Source organism: Diadema antillarum, unplaced genomic scaffold, assembly GCF_040938485.1.
Source record: "Diadema antillarum isolate AM-2024a unplaced genomic scaffold, OU_Dant_1.0 seq00001222_RagTag, whole genome shotgun sequence".
Taxonomy (NCBI): Eukaryota; Metazoa; Echinodermata; class Echinoidea; order Diadematoida; family Diadematidae; genus Diadema; species Diadema antillarum.
The window spans coordinates 106,295-128,461 of NW_027272012.1; the positions used below are offsets into that span (position 1 = coordinate 106,295).

The 22,167-nt window shown below is 36.8% G+C and overlaps 1 protein-coding gene across 1 annotated transcript in view; it reads right to left on the bottom strand.

Annotated features, from left to right (window-relative positions):
- LOC139744963 (anoctamin-7-like) overlaps positions 1-21,643 on the bottom strand; it is a 50,531-nt gene extending 28,888 nt beyond the window's left edge. The window contains exons 1-4 of the mRNA XM_071655373.1: positions 21,520-21,643; positions 19,049-19,235; positions 9,780-9,870; positions 7,266-7,561 (exon numbers count right to left, since the gene is read on the bottom strand). Of these exons, the coding sequence (XP_071511474.1) occupies positions 7,266-7,561; positions 9,780-9,870; positions 19,049-19,150 (489 nt within the window). The 5' untranslated portion in view covers positions 19,151-19,235; positions 21,520-21,643. The remainder of the gene's footprint in view (positions 1-7,265; positions 7,562-9,779; positions 9,871-19,048; positions 19,236-21,519) is intronic.
- Positions 21,644-22,167: the final 524 nt, after the last annotated feature.

A 22,167-nucleotide genomic window follows, 5' to 3' on the forward strand; every position in this document is an offset into this window, starting at 1 on the left:
AAAAGTGTCATTTGGTCTTTACAATTCCTGTACATATGTACACATTAATTCTGCTCTCTCCTACACGTAATGGAATGGCTGAAGACTTGGCAATCTGCCAGGTCAAATCTAGAAATGTACAGAATGTAAACTGCGAGCAGCCTTTGTTTTTGTCATGCACTCGTATGCACATCTGACCTTGGTTTGCTTTTGAAACGTAAGTTTTGCCATGAACATATTTTTGGCATACGGAAGAACCAAGCAAAGGGATCTTATGCAAATCATACCTAACAAAGAATGTGCGATGTATACCAAGTTATACAACCACAAACGAGAGCAATAGAGATTATATGCCTAATTGCTTGCCAGGTGCGACTATGGCACAGAGGGAAGAACTTACCATACAATCTACAGAGTGTTGTTTTTGTTATTGTTTTGTTTTTGTTTTTGTTTTTATTTTTGCTTCCACATTGTACTCTGTACATGCACAGGATTGCTAATCTCAGCTTCCGGGCTCCTGAATAGATTGTGAATGGAAGAGATAGACTAATAGGGCATGTGATGACAAGACTTAAACCAAGGAGGTACAAATTGTACTAGGTAAAGCCTATGCATGTACCTCCTTGCTTAAACTAAGAGTCAGTTATTGTTTGATGTACATTCAGTTGCTTAAAACATCAGGTACTGTAAACTGGTACACTTAAGTATTTACTACAATTTTTTTTTCTTTATATCCCTTTGCGCTTAGAATTTCTGTATTGTATGTTGATTCATCAACTGAACTACAGCTAGGGTACAATTTTGTATCTCATGCCATACAGTATGCTATCTATTTTGCAGGAAGTTTAATTGTGAATTTTTGTGTGTTCGGTGCTATTTGCTAATTAAACATGCAAACATATCAACTCTGATCCCGACATGAATGCGACACTCATGCATGTACATGTACTTGTACAAATCTAGCAGTATACAGTGATACATGAACAAGGTGTGTGATAATTCAGCTGCACTCCCGAGTTCACAAATTTATCTGCTTGTGATTAGTGAAAAAATATAGACTTGCTATGAAAAGTATATGACATATTTTCCAGACAGAGTGAATATTTTCTCTACTTAGTCAATACAGTACTGCAAACAAACTAAACCCCAGCCAGGAAAGCTAAAAGTTTTATTCAACAAGATCAAAGGAGCAGTCATAAGTCACAGCACATACTGAGGACTGAATTTCTTAAAGCTCTTCTATTGCCTCAAACTCAACAAGCATCTGCTGTTTATTTCCCCATCAATATTTGTGGTGGTATATCAAAAAAGTTTTAGATTCTGTTTACTTTGTGCATTCTGGGAAAGGTACCATAGCCTTCAGTGTGCCGATACTCTGAAGGTTTATATATTTTTCTTTGCATCGCCATATACACCATACCATGCCTGTTTTGAAAGACATTTTACAAAAGATCTATACAGGCTGAAGCGAATAACCTGAAGAAGACAGAAAAAAATCAGTTTACATTGCCGGTTTAGTGACTTTGTACAATGGTCTGCACTGAATAATCCCAGTCACACAAAAACACAAAAAAGGTGCATGCCTATACCCCATGCAGGCAGCTTTTCAAGTGGACACTTAATACCATCAATACAATTTGGTTTTGCAGTGTATTGGTAGCATATACAAAGTGTGTGGAGTTTCATAAACATCATCACAAAAATGTAGGTTCTTACAAGTATTAGAATGGACTACATTGTATTTCCATAGCCCTATCACTTTGTCCATACCAAGGATACTAAAGAAAATCAGGGAAAATAATTTATCATATCATATAACAGAGACCCTTCATAGATGGCAATACCAATAATAAAGCTGTGGTTGATGAAGGTGAATTCCTCTATTAAAGAAAATGCACAGCATTTGTGGGGCTAGACATACTGTCTAATAAAATCAGAGGTTTATCGGATCACCACGATCATCTAAATACAATTAGCATGTGCAGCTCGTATCATATTTTGTCTTCACTTGTACTCATTGAATCCCCTTTCACATTTTTTTTTTCTCTCTCTCTGTTTTCTGGCTCTACTCTGGTTTACTATCAGGAATGCCCAGTATTATAGAGACATTGCTTAAAGGCATAATTTAGCATGGAATTTACAGATGAAATAAAAACCCAGCACTAGTGCTTTAAATTAGTTCTAAAATGTGGGTTAGGGATAGAAACAACCGCTGTAAGAATTTGAATCAATATTATCAATATACTTGTTTAATACACAAAGTGTGAACAATAGTTATGATAAAAACGTTTCAAGACTGAACTGTCTACAGTTATGGTTTGTTGAGAAAAATACTGATATCTCCTACATATGTCAGGCTTTATTGTGAAGATTTTATATGGTAGGATGTTATGTGATACAACCGACCTACACATAATGTACATATGTATCAAATATGATATCTTGAAAATTTTTAAAATCACTAGCTGCTCCCAAAGGTAAACAAGACCTTTAAGGTGTGATCTTCCTTTAATATACAGGGATCAGAGGTTGACTGTAGTCATCACTGATCAGTGCAATGTGCCATAAATGAAATCTGGCAGTGGAGAATATGACAATTTCCCACAGGAGTAATGTCGATGAAACACATCCTTCAATCTTAACAGTACAGGGTATCCCATAAACCCATATTATTTCATTATTTCGATCAAAAAAAGAAGAAGAAAAGACTGAGAACGTGACCCACTGATCACTGCAGATCTTGGGTCTCATTACTCAAAGTCTGATTCTACAGCACTTTGTATTGAGACGGAACGAGTGGCATGGTAGCTGAAGGCCATTCCCCGAAGATATCAATAAGTAAATTTTGTTTGGGTTTGACAGTATTCAATGCATTGTAGATTGACAAAAATGGGGAATCTGCTGACAACAGCCTCCTTTATATTGAAGAGCATGCACACTGCAGATTACTGACAGTATACTGTAGGTATGCGACGGGACTTCGATTTTGCAACAAATCTTGTCAGAATCAAACCATCACAGTTAAACTTTTACTTTAAGTTGGACTGCTCAATTTCTATCTTTAATGTGATCTCAAATGAAGAGTAAACCCTTGAAAGTTCTGTTTCTTTGTTTGTTTGTTTGGAGGGGGGGGGGGGGCGGCAAGATCTTGACTATTGCTGGCATTTTCACAAATCCTTTGAAGCCAGTGTAAAGCTCAGTGACATTTATTCCCTGATGGGAGCTATATAATGCCTAATTATGCAATAAAAGCTTTGCCAGTGCGTTCTATAAGTAAAATGCTGCTTTGCACCAAGGTTTCCACCATAACATGTCGCCTGAATGAAAGAGCCCCAAAATCCTTGAACAATAATTGCACTCTTTTCTGTATTATGTTGTGCGAATGTGTGCTGAATGACACACAACATTTAGGTCTACCAGAGAGAGCACAGTCTGCCATATGCCCACATTCTTTTATTTTTTCCCCAAGCTATAAATGATTGCAGTGATTTGATGTAGTGTTTTGTAATCCCAAAGCAGTAACTCCAGCCACAGGCTGCTGATCAACCATTCCACATTCCACACAAAAATCACCCCTTTTCACCACACATTCTAAAATTTGAAAATGCAGGAACTTTGAATATCTGGAACTGCCAAACCAAATACAAAATAACTACAAAATAAACCAAAAATGAGTGTGTCATGGTGACTGTGAAATTCATGTTGAATCACACATAACCAAAAGGCTGTCATTTCCCCCTAATATAAAGATGAGCCTTCTCTGCCAAATAATAACCTTACCCCTACCCAATGAGGTATGCAAACTTCAGATATTATTGACTGATAAATCAATGTTAAAGGAATAATTTACCATTTGCAAATGAAACAAAAAGTCAGCTTTAGTGCCTCAAACTAGTTCTAAAATATAAGTTGGAGATAGAAACAATCAAAGAAACTAGAAATGTCGCTATGGCAACTGATGCCTCCGCCATAATGCATGGTTCTCCCAATAGGTGTATAGTATAATGTCTTCACAATGTGAGATAACAGTCTCACATAACTGGCAAAATATTGAAATGACAGGTTTGTCAGAAATATCTTGAATGTTCACTTTCCTTGAACTACATTTGCTAAACAGAAGTAAAGCATGATTCTATGAAAAATAACAACACATTTCCAACAATCAAATACTTACTCAGTTTTTCAACATTGTACCATGTAAAGGTATTTTTCGCGCTGCCAATGCTCAAGATGCCAGTGAAAGAGGTTGCTGAACTATCCCATGACCTCAAATCGATGGCACAGATTCGAGAAATGTACATTTAGATGGTAATTAATGGTGTAATTAAGCTTTCTGTCAGTTGGTGGTAACGTAAGTTACATCACGTATGTTACACTTGTGGATTAAATCGTATAAGTTAGCAACATAATAATGAATCTTTTGCCAACCATGGGTATGAGGACAATCTGCTCCATTAGTCTCAACTCTAGAACAATCATTCAGAGCCATGCACCTTCATGCTTTTTACAAAGATGGTAACGTATGTTACTTCTCTTAAATCTACCTTTTTAAAATCTATATTTGCGAGATAAGCAGTCGCATGTCTCTTGAAGCTGAGTGATAAAATATTTTTAAACATAAACTTAGACCCCTTTTGGTCAGAAAAACAATACAATTGTGTAGTACTCACTGTAATAACATATCCAAGTTTGCCGTACAAAGATGGTAACGTATGTTTCAGCAGATCTGGCGACACATTTCCATCAGGTATTTTGTTGTTACAGAATGGTTAATAGCTTAAAAAGTTGTGTTAGGTTTTCATAGAACATTAAGCTACTTTTCTGAAACTGTGAGTAGCCTTCTTGTTTATGCTCAATTTTTCTCACAAAGTTGAGAAAACATAAAAAAATATCGTTGGCGACATGCACTCTACAGCCTGTTGGCTGAACTTAACCCTCCATCAGTGGCTTAGTAGTATAATCTCGCCTTCGAAATGATTTTAGTTTTTGTTTATATGTCCCTTGGCATCATATAAAATAACAGGGGCATTTTGAAAGAGCTTTTTATCTCTCCTAGGTGAGTAGGAACATAAGCGACACGATTTTTGACCAATTGCGCCGAAATAGTGGTTTTGGGCCAACAGTACATTTAAAGGGAAGGTAAACCCAAAGAGCAATGTGGATTGAGTGAAAGCAGCAAAATTAGTAGAACACATCAGTGAAAGTTTGAGGAAAATCGGACAATCGATGCAAAAGTTATGAATTTTTAAAGTTTTGGTGTTGGAACCGCTGGATGAGGAGACTACTAGAGGATATGACGTATGAGTGGACAACTATACAAAGAAAATATAAAGGAAATTCAACAAAAATTCACTTTTCTAGAATTATGAAAGAGCAATGGACCAACCGCTTTCAGAAAGCAGGGGGAATAATTGCTACCCTTAACATATGTAAATATCAAGTTGATGGAATTTGTAATTTTCATGAAAAATGGATTTTTGTAGTATTTTCTTTATATTTTCTTGGTATTGTTGTCCACTCATACGTCATAACCTCTAGTAGTCTCCTCATCCAGCCGTTCCAACACCAAAACTTTAAAAATTCATAACTTTCGCATCGATTGTCCGATTTTGTTCAAACTTTCACTGATGTGTTCTACTAATGCTGCTGCTTTCACTCAATCCACATTGCTCTTGGGGTTTATCTTCCCTTTAATATGACATCCTCCAAATGATCACTGAGTATACTCAACATCTCCCAAACCCCACCAGGCTCAAACACACAGCCATCAAGGCTGCATATGAGAAATAAAATCTGTGCATTTTTACAACTAGGATCTTCCTGTAAATTGATAACCATTAAGATAATCACTTGAACACATATCCAATCTGACCTATAGATTTCTTCCCAAATTTAAGCTGGCAGGCATGACCAGCAAAAATCCACGAACCGGAGATACGGTTACAATCTCAATCAGGTACTCAATAAATCTTATTCGCTTTTACAGCCCATAAACCAAGGTTTCTTTGATACACAAAGCTTGGTATAGACAAGATTAATTGACTTGTCAGTACAGCTTTATGATGACAGCTAAACTGCAGAAAAGGTTCCTTTACCAATTACTACCATATGATTCTCATCAAGCAACCAGTGGCATTTGCCGAAATTTTCCTGACGAGGGGCAGAGCATACAGTCTGTAACATTGACCTATATCAATGAGCCCAAGTTCTTCACAGAACTACATCTATTCTCCAAAGAATACAGCAGTCCTTCCCAAGACTATACACACACATGATTTGTTTTTGTTTTTTGTTTTTTTGTTCATTCTAGATTTTCCTGTCATCTACTCACTATGCAAATACAAAGAAAACATAATATGAAAAGATGAATTGCATGGGTTATGCACAATGTTGGTATCTGGGGCTGAAAAAGAAAATTTATGCTCTTCTATCTGAAAGTTCAAATTCTAGAGCATGCATGTTATATGCTGGATTGAATGAATAGAGTCAAATCAGAGAATGGTACAGATTTCATTGACTTTACAGTGAGAGAATCTGAATTTTTTTTCTGTTGTTTCTCACATTTGTTCATAACATAGAATAAGTGATATTTACATGTACAAGTGTTAACTAGCATTCCATACATCCATCTATCAATCTTTGTGTGAAGATAGTAGCAATCATCGCGGCACCAAACAGCATCATGTTGAATCCCATGTCTGTGTACAAGTTGTACCTTTAACCCTTCTATCACTATCAACAATCCTGTTTCAAGATGCAATGTCCAATGGCTTTTTGAGCTGGTGATTGTGAAAGGGTTAACTTTATCATTATTGTGAAAACAGACACTTCCATCACCCACTTATTTTCACAACACTTTCTGTTTGTTCTGTGGGAACCACTTAGAGATAAATACTTTAATTTTTTTTTTTGTGGGGGGGGGGGGTGTGTGGTTTTTGTTTTCATTTGTCACATAGGCCTACAATGCATGTGATGTACACTATTTGCATGAACCAGCGTGAAAATAAATGCACGCAAATATTTCTGTTGGTTTATGTACCACTGTGTAATGTCTTGATTTTGCGGAATTAAAAACGGGCGAAATTCGTCTTACTTGGCAGAGCATGAAAAAAGTATGTGTACTCACACACACACACACACACAAAATATCCTCTTATAAAGTGGTAGTCCATTAATACCTGTTACCATAATCACACCTTCACCCCCCCCCCCCCCCCACACACACACATACATGCCACATTGGCAATGAGAAGTACAGTAAAGGTTGGATTGCCCAACCAACCCACCTGCAGGGGTGCCTTGAGACCCAGCTCCTCAGCGAAGAAGGCTAGGGTGTCCCAGGGGGCGTGCAGCTTGTAGTAGGTGATGAACTTCTTCTCCGTCTGCACCACGTCCTCCTCGATCTGCACCCCGGCCCGCTGGATGGCCTCCATGAACTTCTTGCGCCATGCCTTGTGCTGCTGCTCCTGGGCGTCCTCCTCGGTGGGCGGCAGGTTGCTGGCCCGCCGCTCGCTGCGCTCCTTCTCCTTCTTCTGCAGCTGCTTCTCGCTCAGTTTCTCCTCCTCGTAAACGACCACAAAATCTGGTAAAACAGAGCGACATCAGAATTTGTTCGTGGGAAAGTTGGCATGTACTGTACTTCGCATCTTCTCGATCAGTGCATCCATGATATCAAAAGGCATTAATTAGGTATTCAAGTGCAGTTATACCACACATTACTCATATTTGATGGACACATCTGAGCTCCATTGCACTATCATGCCTTGCCAAATATCTCTGTTCATCATCTCCCCTCCCATTTCCAGATTTCTTCAGCTGACAAGCAAAAAACAAAACAAAACAAAATAAAACACAAAAGGTCCTCAGCTCATCTCTCCCCTCTCATTTCCAGATTTCTTCAGCTGACAGGCAAAAAAAAAACAGCTCATATACTATCTCCCCTCCCATTTCCGAGTTTCTTCAGCTGACAATCACAAAAAAAAAAAAAAATGGTTGTCAGTGGAAAAAACATCGCCTTACCGCGATCACACTTCAAAATCTCTATCTATTTCTATTCAGTACCACTAATGTACTTCCAGCTGGAATAAAAAAAAGTGTGGAGGCCGAAAGTGATGACACCTTCCTTTGTATGGTGCACAAAAAGTGTGGGTTTCTCTATGATGTGCAACATCTTTCAGCACTCTTGCACTGCTTCAAACAGCAAGAATCTGCAAAGATTTGACAATCTAAAGATTATAGACAATCAACTAGAAATTGTAATGATAATTTGATACAGTTGTAATTATGACAAAATAATCATTAGTGAGCTAATACCAGTAACATCACTAATGAGTGTGAACAAAATCATAATTTTGCTGACAACATCGCTGCTGCTACTATTATTAGTCGTCATCATCAGCAATGCTGTTAATATTAGAATCTGACATCATAATTCCATTGGAAACATTGGCATAGATCTGTAACACTGCCACAGCTGCAGTAGATGTTGCAGCTATGGCAGGAAAAGACAAATCATCACCTTCACAATCATCATCAATATTACTGTGATTATCATCACCATTACCACTACTATCACTCCTCTTTTAATACTGATTCTATTTTCATAACTTTAAACTGTATTTCTTCTGCCATTTCTACAACTGTCTTTACCATTACAATGGCTCATATTGCCAATCATATTTCAAATGAGGAAATGAAATATCCAACAGGGCCACAGAAATTGGGTACTGACTTGGTGAAGAATGGTCCCAGATCTACTCACTAATCCTTTATGTTCACAAAGACAATGTTTGTGGAGTTGTATCCTCTGTTTACATGTGTCACTGGAGTGAATCACCCTTTTGCACTTTCAAATAAGCAACTAAAGCAGTCCCAATGACGAATGCCCAAATAGAATTTAATGATAGTCCAGCAGGTAAATCGGTTCTTCCAGAATACACTGACACTAACACAAAATGTCAGCTAATATTGTTAGAATGCATGTGAGCAGTCTGCATGATCAACACTATTATCATGCTCAGAAATATGATACTTCAAATCAATAAAATCATTTTTGATCATTTAATCTATTTCCAAACAATTACGAACTAAAAATGAATCACTTTTGTTAAGAAAACAGTGGACTAAGAAGTTTGATTAAGTGTCAACATAATTTTTATTTTCTACTTTGCCTAGAGGCAGACAATAGGCCCTATTTATTAAAGGGATGATACAGTATTGGTGGAGATGAGAATTTGGCTTTTAACTTTTTGCGAGATACCAAGAAAACACTTATGATATACAACGTACACACATTGTAGTACAGAGCACACCATTTTAAGAGGAATTCAAAGTTTATTTGATGAAACTCAGGTTTGGAATGACTGAAACATCCAAAAACAAAGTAAAACAAAGCGATCGTAATAAAGTGTGGGTCCCACACTTTATTAAAATCGCTCTTTTTGGATATATCAGCCATTTCCAAACCAATTTTCATTAAATGAATGTTGAATTCCTCAAAGAATTACATGCTCTTTCATATTTCATAAGAGGTTTCTCATTATCTCACCAAAAAATGTTAGAAACCTGAAATTAGGTCTCAACCAAAACTATACAATCCCTTTAAGATACTGCACTTGTCATGATATAGTTATACTGAATGAAAGTGTCAAAATATAGTACCTGGTAATTACACCAAGGAATGATAGCCTTCTTTCCAGTCTGAGAAAAGAATTGACTGGGCAGATTCATATTCTAATTAGTGGGCAGAGTATTAGAATATAGTTCAGAAAAATTGACTTAATGTCAGACTAGTTTCTTACCAATCTTTCTCTTGCCATCGTTGAAGAAGGTACCGGGATGATCATTGGTGTTTTGCTGGGTGAACAATACGGTGTCTGAAGCATTATTTTGCTATGCAAAGGAAAAAAACAAACACACAAAAATGATAACAACAAAGTTGACAATGCAAGTCAAACTTCAATGTTACAAAGATCCAACTACATGTATATCCCCTAATGCCACACAATGCATTTTTTTCAAAACATAATTGACTTAAGTATGAAAAAGCTTCCTCCTTTTTCTAATAATCTGAAATCATCAGCACCTGAGTAGATATCGTGAAGTTTTGGAATTACATGCTCTTTCACATAAAATGAGAGGTTTCTTGTTTAAATATCTCACCCTAAAATTTAAAAAACCTGAAGTAGGTCTCAACCAAAACTATACAATCCCTTTCATAGATGGACCCTGGCACTGGTAAGCACTTTTTAAAGGGTGTTTAAAAAGTCCTCAAAAGTTTTAACTGATGTTTTTGTCTGTAGACAAAAACTATACTGCCACTCAAACTCACTTTTACGAAGCAGTTAGCACAGAGTGAACAATAACAGAAAACTTCAACAATAATGCCTTCTATTGTCTTTAGCCTGTCTACAGACAGAAGGACATCTGTTAGTAAGAAGCCTGCATACCTTGCACGCATGGATTAGATATTGCCTTTTTATCAAAATGTTCATAACAACTTGGAGTACAGCTGTCCTTTCAAGCTATATTGGAATGGGTTATTTTATAAACTTCTATGGAGAATGCCACCAAAGACAAATTACTTTGATTTAATCATTGATAGTTTTGGATTAAATCAGAATAGGGGTCTACAAGAGAAGGAATGGCATTTGAATGTCGGAATGTTATCAAACATGGGCTTCGGTATACAAGGCGAGTTGAAAATGGTCATGGGACTGTGATGTCATAGCTGCCAGTGGCCCTCCATTCATTTTATTACAAAAAAAACCTGATTCTTTTTTAAGAATTCTGTTCATGATGCATGACACATTTCTTAACATTTTCTGAAAGAGAACAAAATACTCATTAAAAATGTAACTCTAATAAAAAGATTTTTTTCTACAAATTTTGTATGCAATTTATATGTGCTTCTGCAACATAAGGTACAAACAAAATGCTACAAAAGAATGTATGTCCGCTAATTTCTCCATGATGCCAAACACTTTAAACACCTTTTACCAAATGTCACTCCTAGCAAGACGAACATTAGAAATGCTGACATATGGTTGTGTCATCTGGCAGTGAAAGTGATGTGTAAATAGGAACAGTTACGCTCCATCAGCAGAGCATCCTTTGGGCGCCGCTTTGCCCCCAATCATATTTGTGAAGTGAAGCATCCTACACTGGCATCACCAGAGTGCCTTGAAAACACATGTTCTGCACGAAACTGCAAGGGGGGGGGGGGCGGGGCTGAATTTTGGAAAGGAGAGAGTGAATTCAGAGGGGGATTCCTAATATTGCTGTGCATTGACAGTCAGTAAAATTCTTTTAATTACTTGTGATTATATTCAGATACATATGTTAAACTTGAAAAATGTTTTTCTGATGACAGACTGATCTGACAAGGTTTAATGAAACCATGTCAAGTTTGGAAATCAGACAAGAATAGCAATGTTCAAAAGTAAAAATTATAATAATCTTATTAAAAAGGCATACACTGAAATCAACTCACACATGGGATAGAATTGCACTTTACCAACACCAGGATGCATTATCCATAAAAGTATGCATATTATAAATTATTTGATGTTGGCATTGTTGGTTAAAGATCTATGTAGTAATTACACCTAGTCTTCTTTTCAGACTGAAGACAGTCTTTTCCCCTGGTATTAACCTCTGATAAGGTGCAATTCCACTCTTATTTTCAAAGCAGCTATGACTATATACCTATGTTATCTTGTAATTATTTGTGTTTATACTGTGTTATATTGTAATCATACATTGTACTTAATTGTATATATGACTACAATACAATTTTGAAGTAGTATTAAAGTCAGCTGCAAATTGTATAAAATCTTTCAAGGACTGTTCTGTCCCCTTTTATGATTTTTTGAAATGTCTAACAGCCTGAAACAAGACCAAGAAGCAAAGAGACTGTAAGGCACAATACACTGTATTGCTGTACCAGTAGAGGCATTAAATCATGAAAAAGCATGTCTGAGTACTCGACTATCGGTAATACAGGTAGATCTTTCATAACTCATTCACTGATGCTTTAGTGCACAAAATCACATCAGGAATGAAAGACCAGCAGTTGGAAGGGCGCGCTTTTTCTTCTGGCCTTCACACACTGTGATTCTCACTTTACAGTTTAGTACATTGATGTATACTACAAAGTTGACTAAATTTTCCACTATCACACAAGCAGATGAGAGGCCCTCTAAATACATACTCGGGGTTCTTTTGGGGGGCAAATCAAGGGTGCATTATAAATGCTGAAGGCAGAATCAGCGTTTTGAAAAGCTTTCAAACAGGCTGATTCAAAACGGCATTCATGGGGTTACTGTACATTTTAAGCTAAATATTTTCAAGCTCAAGAAAGAGCTGATAATACCTGATACCACAAAAATGCGCTGCGTATTGTGGAAGTCCTTTTTAAAAACCCATATTGTAGCGAACTGTTCAGCATACATGTCTACTCATTGTGAACCTGAAAAGCATTGAGATGAATCATAAACTTCTGTTTGGCATTTACGCTTCCCCTGTTCATGCGATAAGAGCAAAACACTGACCGTAAATGCACAAACTTGTGCATCAAGGAATCAGCATTTTGAAACATAACTGTTTGTATCAAGGCGAGTCGGGATGCATCATGGCATATCTACATGTATATTTTGCTCTAATCCCACACATAAATGCTGATTCTGGCCCTGAAATTGAGATTATTATGAGGTTATTAAACCTCATACTGTACATATGTGGAGAGAGTTGAACTTCTATTGCTGTCATGTACAACCAACATCAGAGAGATCTGGAGGGTGGATTTGTGATACTTACCTAGAGCAGATATAGAGTGGTTTTAATACGTACAGTAGCTCTTTATCAACGTCATCAGTGCTTTTTAATAGAACCTGATGTGGGGAGAACTGAGTTTTTATCTGGCAACATGTACACATCTTGGCTGATTTGAAAGGAGGAAGGCCAATTTTGTGCAACTTCAATATTGGCCCTTTTTCAGGAAATCTCTCCTTACACAGAATAGTAAATTCATGCAAGGATTTGAGAACAAAAGCTAACTTTGCATGCCAATCTTAAAAAAAAACACAAAAACATTGTGTATGACTGAAAAAAAAATGAATACATATCTCAGCATGCATGCCTATCAGAATTTCCAATACTCACGAAATTTCTATGTACAATACCTTGTGTTTAACACCGCTTTGGTGATGTCTTTTGCAAATTTGATAAAACATGTACCAAACAAGAGAAATTGAGAATTTGCACCATTCTGAAAGTTTTCATAAAATGCTTGTCAAAACAAAGAAATAAAATGTCAAAGCAACTTTTAGTAACTGACAAATGTCTTCATTTCATATATATGCAATATATGAGCTTCCATATAAAATGGGATCTAACATCTATATAGACAAATCAAAAGTGGATATTAACCCGCTGAGGATGATTTGATTTTGCTACAACACTCATTTCCCACAGACGCTTCCCCGAGTATACTCGTCCTCAACGGGTTAAGTACACTTGCATGCAAAAGTGCTGTCACAGAGTGCAGACCAGAACATTGCATTCTGCTTCTTTACAGCAATGTGAGAAAAGTGAGTTCAGGAAATTATTTGGTCTGGAGATCTGTTATCTGCCAAACCATTAGCTGAAGAGGGCTGACTCTTCCATTTCATTGCATTCTTAGTCTCTTTGTATTTAATTCTTAGCCTCTATACTTTACTTCCTAGAAGGTGAGATATTTCATATTTTGTTTTATTTCTGCAGTGTAAAATAAAAACATTATTCTTTAACCCTTGCAAAATCATATCTAATAGGGGGATGTACATGGTCTCTTTGGGTTGGTAGGAATGGAATACTGCACAATACTGCAGATAACATCAACAACAACAAAAAAGCTGCAATTAGTGCAAACAAATACAATCAATGTATCTACGGGACACTTAAAAAAATCTTTATGATTTAAGTATTCACTTTGTATAATTATGATAATCACACGAATGACTGAAATTATACATTCATGCAACAGATCACGCAAAAACCACAAATAATTACAATAAGAATATGTAACAAAAAGGTGAAAATCACATTCACTCATTGGCTGAACAGCAATGTGGGTTGCAAATCACCAGAACGATCATGGGCACTTGATTTTGGACAGGGATGATCATACACATTTATTGTATTATGAATAGCATACAATTTCACAGTATATGTATGGAGTCAAACGACCTCTGAACAACAGCCAAGTATCCGAGAATGGTTGAATGCTGTGTATCTAGCTGGAACTGCACAGCTGCACGCAATTGTAAAGCTACCGGAACGGAATGGTTTGGTCAAAATTAACAACCAACTGCATGTGATACACATCCCCCCCCCCCCCCCCCAGCCAAGCCCATCATGATTAATCAAGTGTAAAGTAAATGCCACCAGGTTAAAATGATATATCATGGCAGCTACCATATGAGAGACTGCAAAATCGTTGTGGTTGCTGTTCATTTATTTGCTTTGCTTTTCCCTTGTTTAAATCAGACCAAGACTTCACTCGTTCTCCCATTCTTGGACTACACATGTAAGTCTACAAGTTTGCAAATTATGTACATTTGTAGGGTCCATAAGTCTCCATGAATGATAGACATCTCATGTATCACAGGTGGGTTGTACATGACAAATTGTACAAATCACCACTGTTGAATAAATGATTTATTGCTTAAAAATGAAATCTCCTCTTCTAGACATACAGCTGTGTCAAGAAGAGGTCTGTCAGGATCCTAAAAAACAATATTGCCGGTCAACTGACACTGATTTGCACTCATTCATTGCTCACTGCCAAACAGGTGGCAAACCAAATCATACTTTGAAGGGATCTTTATCAATTTGTTTAAATAAAAAACATTTATGGAAACCTATGAAATACAATTTATCCATGTTGGCCTGTATTGACTCATTAATCATAATATACCATAATCACTATTTATGTGGTAAAAAGAATATCATTTTATATGTGTCATATGTATACAGATTTGAACTTATATTTTTTTTGACCTGTTTTGACTAATTAGTCAAAATGTACCCTAATCACCACTTACAGGCTGTATGTGGTCAAAAGAATATCTATCAAAATATGCATCATATACAGATTTGATCTTAATATACTTTTTTAACCATTTTTCTTCAAATAACATGTTCTACCAGATGTATGTTTGGATTTATATGCCAACAATAAAAAGCCTCCAAACCATAATTCTGTCAACAACATCATCAGTCAATCACTGGTAAAGAGATAAAATGCACCTTCCCCTAGATAGAGCATAGCTTGTGTGTTACCCTGCAATGTCTTTTGTTTTTATACTCATATGAGTAACAATGCAAGCTACATATTGTATGCTTTGTCTAGGGGAAAATGCATTCCAATATAACTTTTGTCAATCACATCTTTACTAAGTAGCAATTAGAATGCCAAATTGGCATTTAACTTACTCAATTTCTGCAAAGCACCTGTAAGCTAGCATGTTACACAAGAGTACTTTGTTTCACATATCATGCATTTTCTAAGTGAAGAGAGTAATCAAATATTGCCTTGTTAGTAAGAACATTTATTGTGACAATTATTCATTAGTGTTCCACACATAAAAATGGGTGAATTGGCCCAGTGGGAGAGACCCACAAAGACAGGTGTTTTTGTTGTTGTTTCAATAGCTGCAAAATTTTCTACATGTTTGCTTTTCATAATTTCTGTCAGTGCACGTAGAAGAGGAGCATTCAACTTTGACGAGTTGTACTGTATTTGAAGGCTGAGGATTTCAACAGTCCAGACTGTGACCTTTACTGAAAAGTCCTTCGGTGACTTTTTTATGCTTTTTGTGATGCAAAATCTTACGGGGATCAAATACATAGTGTACACATTTAGCAACCAGGAAGCATGCAGAGTGAATAAAAACCTACATTGATTAAATGCCATTAATTATGGATGAATGGCTATGATGAAAAGCAAGAATCATTTAAGTTCTTCCTCGCAATTAATTTTTCCAATGCTATTCAAATATAAACATGTTGTGATTCAGGGAATGCTACACCTGTATAAAGGTCTTGAAGAAATCTGCACAAGGCCTGAAATCCAAAGGACATGACATTTATATATTGACTGGCCTTGTGGGAGATACCAGAAAATATTGCCCAAACTGAAAGAATATTGCCCAAGTCGAAGACGAGGGCAATATTCTTTCAGTGCGGGCAATATTTTTTCTGGTATCTCCCTCAAGGCCAGTCAATATCATGATTATTACCTATCCCCTAGGTAAATTAGGAAAATATGTGATTACGGCTATACACTATGATATAGATCAAGCCACATTGAATACCTGTAGATCATCACCAACGTGTCAAATAATTGCAAAATTGTTCATTAATGTACATCATTCAACTCCAACTTCCAAGATAAATGTAGTTGTAACAGGCAAACTTCAAACATCTGAACGTATATAACTTACACTTTGTTTTTGCTTCTGTTTCAATTTGGAGAGTTGTAATACAATGGTCACAGTGCAGTTATTGAGCATAAATGCACAAAGTACTCGTCATTGTTTGACGCGTAGTGCTGCTGGAAGTAGTCAACCTTGTATGAGTTGATTTATTGGCGTTCTTCTGTGATGCGTGTGTCCCAGATTTGTGAATGCCGCCTATCTGTGATTGACTGGAATGTTTACATCTAAAGTGAATGGCAAGACCCGGATGGAGGGTGATACGCACTAATATTGCCCGCTGACCTCGACGACTGCTCAAAATACCAACTACAATTGCCCTGCAAAACTACCTCATATATATACCTAGGTAATAATCAGTATTGTTTGTAATCACAATTATTCCAACGGACATCGATGATACAAATAGGACATACACTGTAGGGACAGTATAACCTGATCATGCTACAATGGAGGGGGAAATAGCTTCACAAGCCACGGTATTAACTGTTGTATACTACAGTAGAAGCTGTGTGACTGAGGAAATTTTATGAGTTGTTCTGACATTTAGTGATCTGGGACAATCTGTTATGATTGACAGATGATTTCATTTGATGCACTTCATGTTCAAACTGGACCCAAGCTATTAAAGATTACAGGGATGGTACAGTTTTGGTTGAGATGGGGATTCAGTTTTAACCTTTTTATGAGATAATTAGAAACCACTTGTATTCACTTGTATTCAAAATATCAATGAGCATAAAATTTCAAGAGGAATAAAATGTTTAAATGAAAATTGGTGTTAAAATGGCTGAGATATCCAAAAGCAAAGCAAAACAAAGTTGTCCTAATAAAAGGTGGGTCTCATGTTTTATAGGGACTAAAACTTTGTTTTTGGATATCAGCCATTAAAACCCAATTTTTATTAAATAAACTTTTAAATTCCTCTCCAAAGAATTGTATGCTCTATAATATTTCATAAAAGTACTCAAAGTCTCTAATTATCTCACAAAATATCAAAACCTAAATCCCCATCTCAACCCAAACTGTACTATACCAAATAATCTCTAATACTAGTAGTAGCCTGGCTTGCATGCACCTACTGCATACATAGCACACATTTTTTTTTTCAAACATTTGCAGGTCCATGCTTGCTCGGAAATATTCAGACATTAAAGTTAAACATTGCCATGTTTGAGCTTTCCATAGTACTGCATGTGCTGCAATGAAAAGTCTGAAGATTTTTGCCACCACAATGCATGCATTAATGATGCAATTAGCTTGGCAGTCTGCTATTGGCAACTTTAGTATAATATCTAATGATTTGCAATACTTGTAGCTGGCTGGCTGAACATTTTCTGTGTGGACACTACAAGAATGAATGCCAGCACAAATCAAGTGGACATGACAGGAAACATTGCAAATTTTTCTGTGCATGGTGAGCAATTCTCATTTCAAAATGCCAAAGCAAAATTTCACCAAAAGTTTCACTAAATTGTACAGTTGAAGGCTGCACTGCCCCTTTTCTGGCTATGTTAATGATGGCTCTTAGGCATAACAGTTGCCGAGCAACAGTCATGATTCTACATGGGTAACGTGAATGGTCCTTACATTACCATCTTCACATGGTTGTAAAATATGGAACTTAACCGAGTAAGAAGCTTTGTATAACAGCAGACTGTATCCTGTTCCTGCTAGAGACAGCAAATATTGATCCACACATATATGAGGGTAACTCAACCTGTTGTCAGCCCCCAAAACAGGTGGTGATCTTCCCACAGGGTCCCACTTTCCCTGGGCTGTCACTATAGTATTACAGTGTAACTACTCTAGATGTAAATCATAGACCTCTGTACATTCTCTATCTGATATGGCAAACCTCTGCACACTGTACCTAAAAAATGTCCACTACAATTGTAGATGCCACTCTACAGCAAATGCTTCGATCTATTTTTGTGTTGCATTATTCTGAGTCCACAATGCATGGACACATTTGGAAAACATTCTGTGTTTCAAAGCCATGTATCTGATCATAGTTGAAGCTTTACGCTCTAGAAATTCAGCTTACATGTATTGCAGATCTATAGGAAAGTTACAGAAGAAATTGCAAGCTTTACTGTGGTGTCAACTTTATGACAAATTTTGGAAAGAGTGTTTACAAGTACAATGCTATGAGATTTGCTGTGCCAATCGGCACATAAACGGTTTAAGGAAGTTTCAAACACATTTTGTTTTAATGCAAAATAAATGAAACAAATAACACTGGTTGCTTTTACACTTGTAAATCACATGGAAAGCTTCCTTCTTTTTTCTTTTTCTTTTTTTTTTTTGCTCAAAATTTGAACTTTGAAAGTTCATGATCAAACTCTAACTCTCTATATTTGTGGTAAATCTGCCCCTACAAGATGTATAATTCTGAAATCCCAGTAGACCTGTACAATGCTTCCCATGTTCTCTCAGACAATGTATTTACATCAATAAGAATGAATGGAAATGAACAGGATCCTATTTTACTGGCAATTATCTGCCATCTCGATCAAACATATATTATATCTATATATGCATGTTGCAATGTCCAACTGTTTTTCTTTCCATGTATGCACATGGACACTCACCAGATAGTCCTTATTGGTCAGTGTAGTAGTCTCGCTGGTTGCCCCGTACATATCCATGGGAACGGCCACACCGTTCCGCTCTGAAGCTGAGGATGACGACATGACACGCTTTTCCACTCAGGTCCGACTCTGCTCGCATCTGTGATGCGCTGTCATCCCACTATCATCCCTTTCTGTTTACACAGCTCTGTAGACATTAAAGACAAACATCAATGTGAATTCCACAATTCACACAATCATAACTTTGCAGGTCTACTGTAAGTTTACTCATGAATTCCTCTCATAGTTTAGAACTAAGTCATATCAGGGTTAGTGAGTGAAGTCTTGAAAGCATGGTAATTACCAACACATACCCAGTCGACCTATTGAAAAATATTGTGCATTCACACATTAATTATTGTCATGAATGTGTTCTGCCCACTGAGCTACATTTGTGCTCATTCCTTCACACTCGTCTTGCTTTGAATTATGGCCAGTCACCGACTACACATGAGGATGAAATCAGGACACCACACCACACTCAGCCAACTGCAAAACAACATTTTGCTTTTGAAATGTTGGTATTCAAATAAATAAAAGAATGACCCTGCATGTATGCAAGTATACCTGGGGCAAGCATTTTATCATTGGGCCCAATAGGAAATTGGGCAAAATTGTATGTTGGTAGGGTACATCAAATTCCTTTATTTCAATTCAAAACTTCTTTTTCCCTCTGTCACTTGGGAAAGTCCATATCTACATTCTTCATTACCTGTACACTTGTACAGGAATTCTTTCATTAGTTTGAAAACATCAATGGTGAACAGTATAATGTGGACCCTGATGCAAAGGTACTAAAGGCTTACCCACTATCCACATTTTATGGGATCAGGTCCCTGTTGCATAAAAAGATGCATTCAAACACAAACGAAAAGCAAACTTCTTAAACTTTGGTTAGTAGCAGCCAGTCCTTGAGTACATGTTGTACTAGGTATTCAGAGACTTTCGTTTAATTTTCCCAACTTCTTCTTCTTCTTCTTCTATAATCTTCAAAGGGCTATAAAATGCAGCCTATCACGAAGATGAATAACTTGATCTCAGCTTTTACACAACATGGCTCTGAGTTGTAATTTTTTTGCCTTGATTGGAAGATGAACTTAATACTATCATAATAATCACAATCACAACATCTACAACCTGCCATGTGTTACCCTCAGAAACCAAGAGACACAGCACTTGTTCATGATCAGCTGATGTACAGAATTGTTTTCATCTGGGACATTATTGGAAAAGTAGCACATTAAGGGTGCAGACTGTGTTAATTTTAGATAATAAACCCTTTGGAAATATTTTGGACTTTACTAGTAGGCCTACAACTTAATAGAAGAATCATCTGTGGAATATACAAATTTATATCAAAACCTCAGTTCATTTTCTGTTTAAATTCAAAAGGTGCAATAACTTTCTTGGATCTAGTCTAGTCAATTTACAGTAATACAATTTCAGAAAGTCTCATCTCAGACATTGATGTTTCATTGATTTTTATATCAACAATTTCATATTAACTGCTTGAATCCTGTAAAATTTATGTTGTCCAAGACATTTCTTCAAGTGCTATCTTTGACAAAGTTAAATTCACAACCTTTATTCGAATACAAGAGTGCTCTTCAGTATCAAATGGTAGACATCTTACTGTCAATATCACCTCATATTACTGAAAAAGTATAATAATCCTAAATGTGCACATATATACCGTCGATACAAAAACATCGATAAATATGAAATGTGGATCCTTTTCTTGTCTCTTCATAATTTTCTGACTCACACATTTAATGAATCGATAATGAATTAGTCCTGAAATCTGCCTTACTGGGATAGAATGCAAAACTAGAGTATATTATTGGTCTGCGACTAGTAGCACTAACTATCATTGAGATGTCTGTGTCATATTCAACTCGCAAATTTCGATTAATGACTTTAAATTTTACAACTTGTCTTGGTATTGGCCGACTGTTGTTACTTTCAATGAACAAATGAATAGAAAAGTATTTTTCCAATGAGTTTGTGTGGGGAAGAGAGTAAAGAGAAAGACTGCCGTTTATTGCAAGTCAGAGATGTAGCAAAATCCATGTGGAGCTGAAGGTGGCCGGAAAGAAGACCGAAACTCAGGCAAAATGCGAATTACAAGCTGTATACTTCTCGCTCCCATTAAAATCTCTGGACAGGCGCGGATGGAAGTCTGCGCTTAACATTGCGGCGCCTACTTTCCTGCCAGCAGAACCAACCTGTCAGCCGGTGGTATCACACCCACCCGCCCAGGGCGCGCCCCATCGAAGTCCATATAGCCCATCCAGTGTGTGTCCCGTAAAACTAAAAGTAACACATTTAGACCACTGCACTAAAGGAATTGTGCTGAATGAGAATTTGACAGTCTGGAAGATTCATAAGAAAGCATCAGTGAAACATAAACATCGTCCCTAACAAAGACTTACCGATTGTGAGTCGAAAGTATAAGCGAGAAAGATTGGTAATAAAAGTCCGGTAGACTCCACAACTTTCCTCAGAAATAACAGTGTAGGAACTCACACGCACTTGTTGTGTACGCCATAGCCTGTGTGTGTATGTACTCACCACTGTGCGTGTCGCTTTATACACTGACGCACACACCTAAACACACTAATAAGGTGTTACTTCATTTTTAACGCGGCTCACATCGATTTCTGTGGCTTTCGCTATTCTCGGCACACACTCTCTTGTTTGTGTCGATTCGAACAACTTGGGGAAAAAAGTTCTCAAGGTATTGTTAGTCTGCCGCCATCTCGCAACCAGAAAATGAGAATGACCCACTGACTCCCAGGGAGGTGGATCATAGAGCTCACTGAAAGAGCCCTTATGACTAAAATCCAAGGAGTTGCAGAAGGAGAAAGTTGTTTCGTCATGACTTTATTCAAATTCAAGGCAATACGAGTAGAACATACACAAAAACCAGGTCCACCGTTTCATTCAAATTAAACGAATGGCGGGTTAAAACAAGTATAAGAGTTATAAACTGTTGAAGTTTACATTACCACAATATTAATAACACTTGAATATACTACATCTTATCACACACAAACTGCCGAATATCAATCAATCAATCA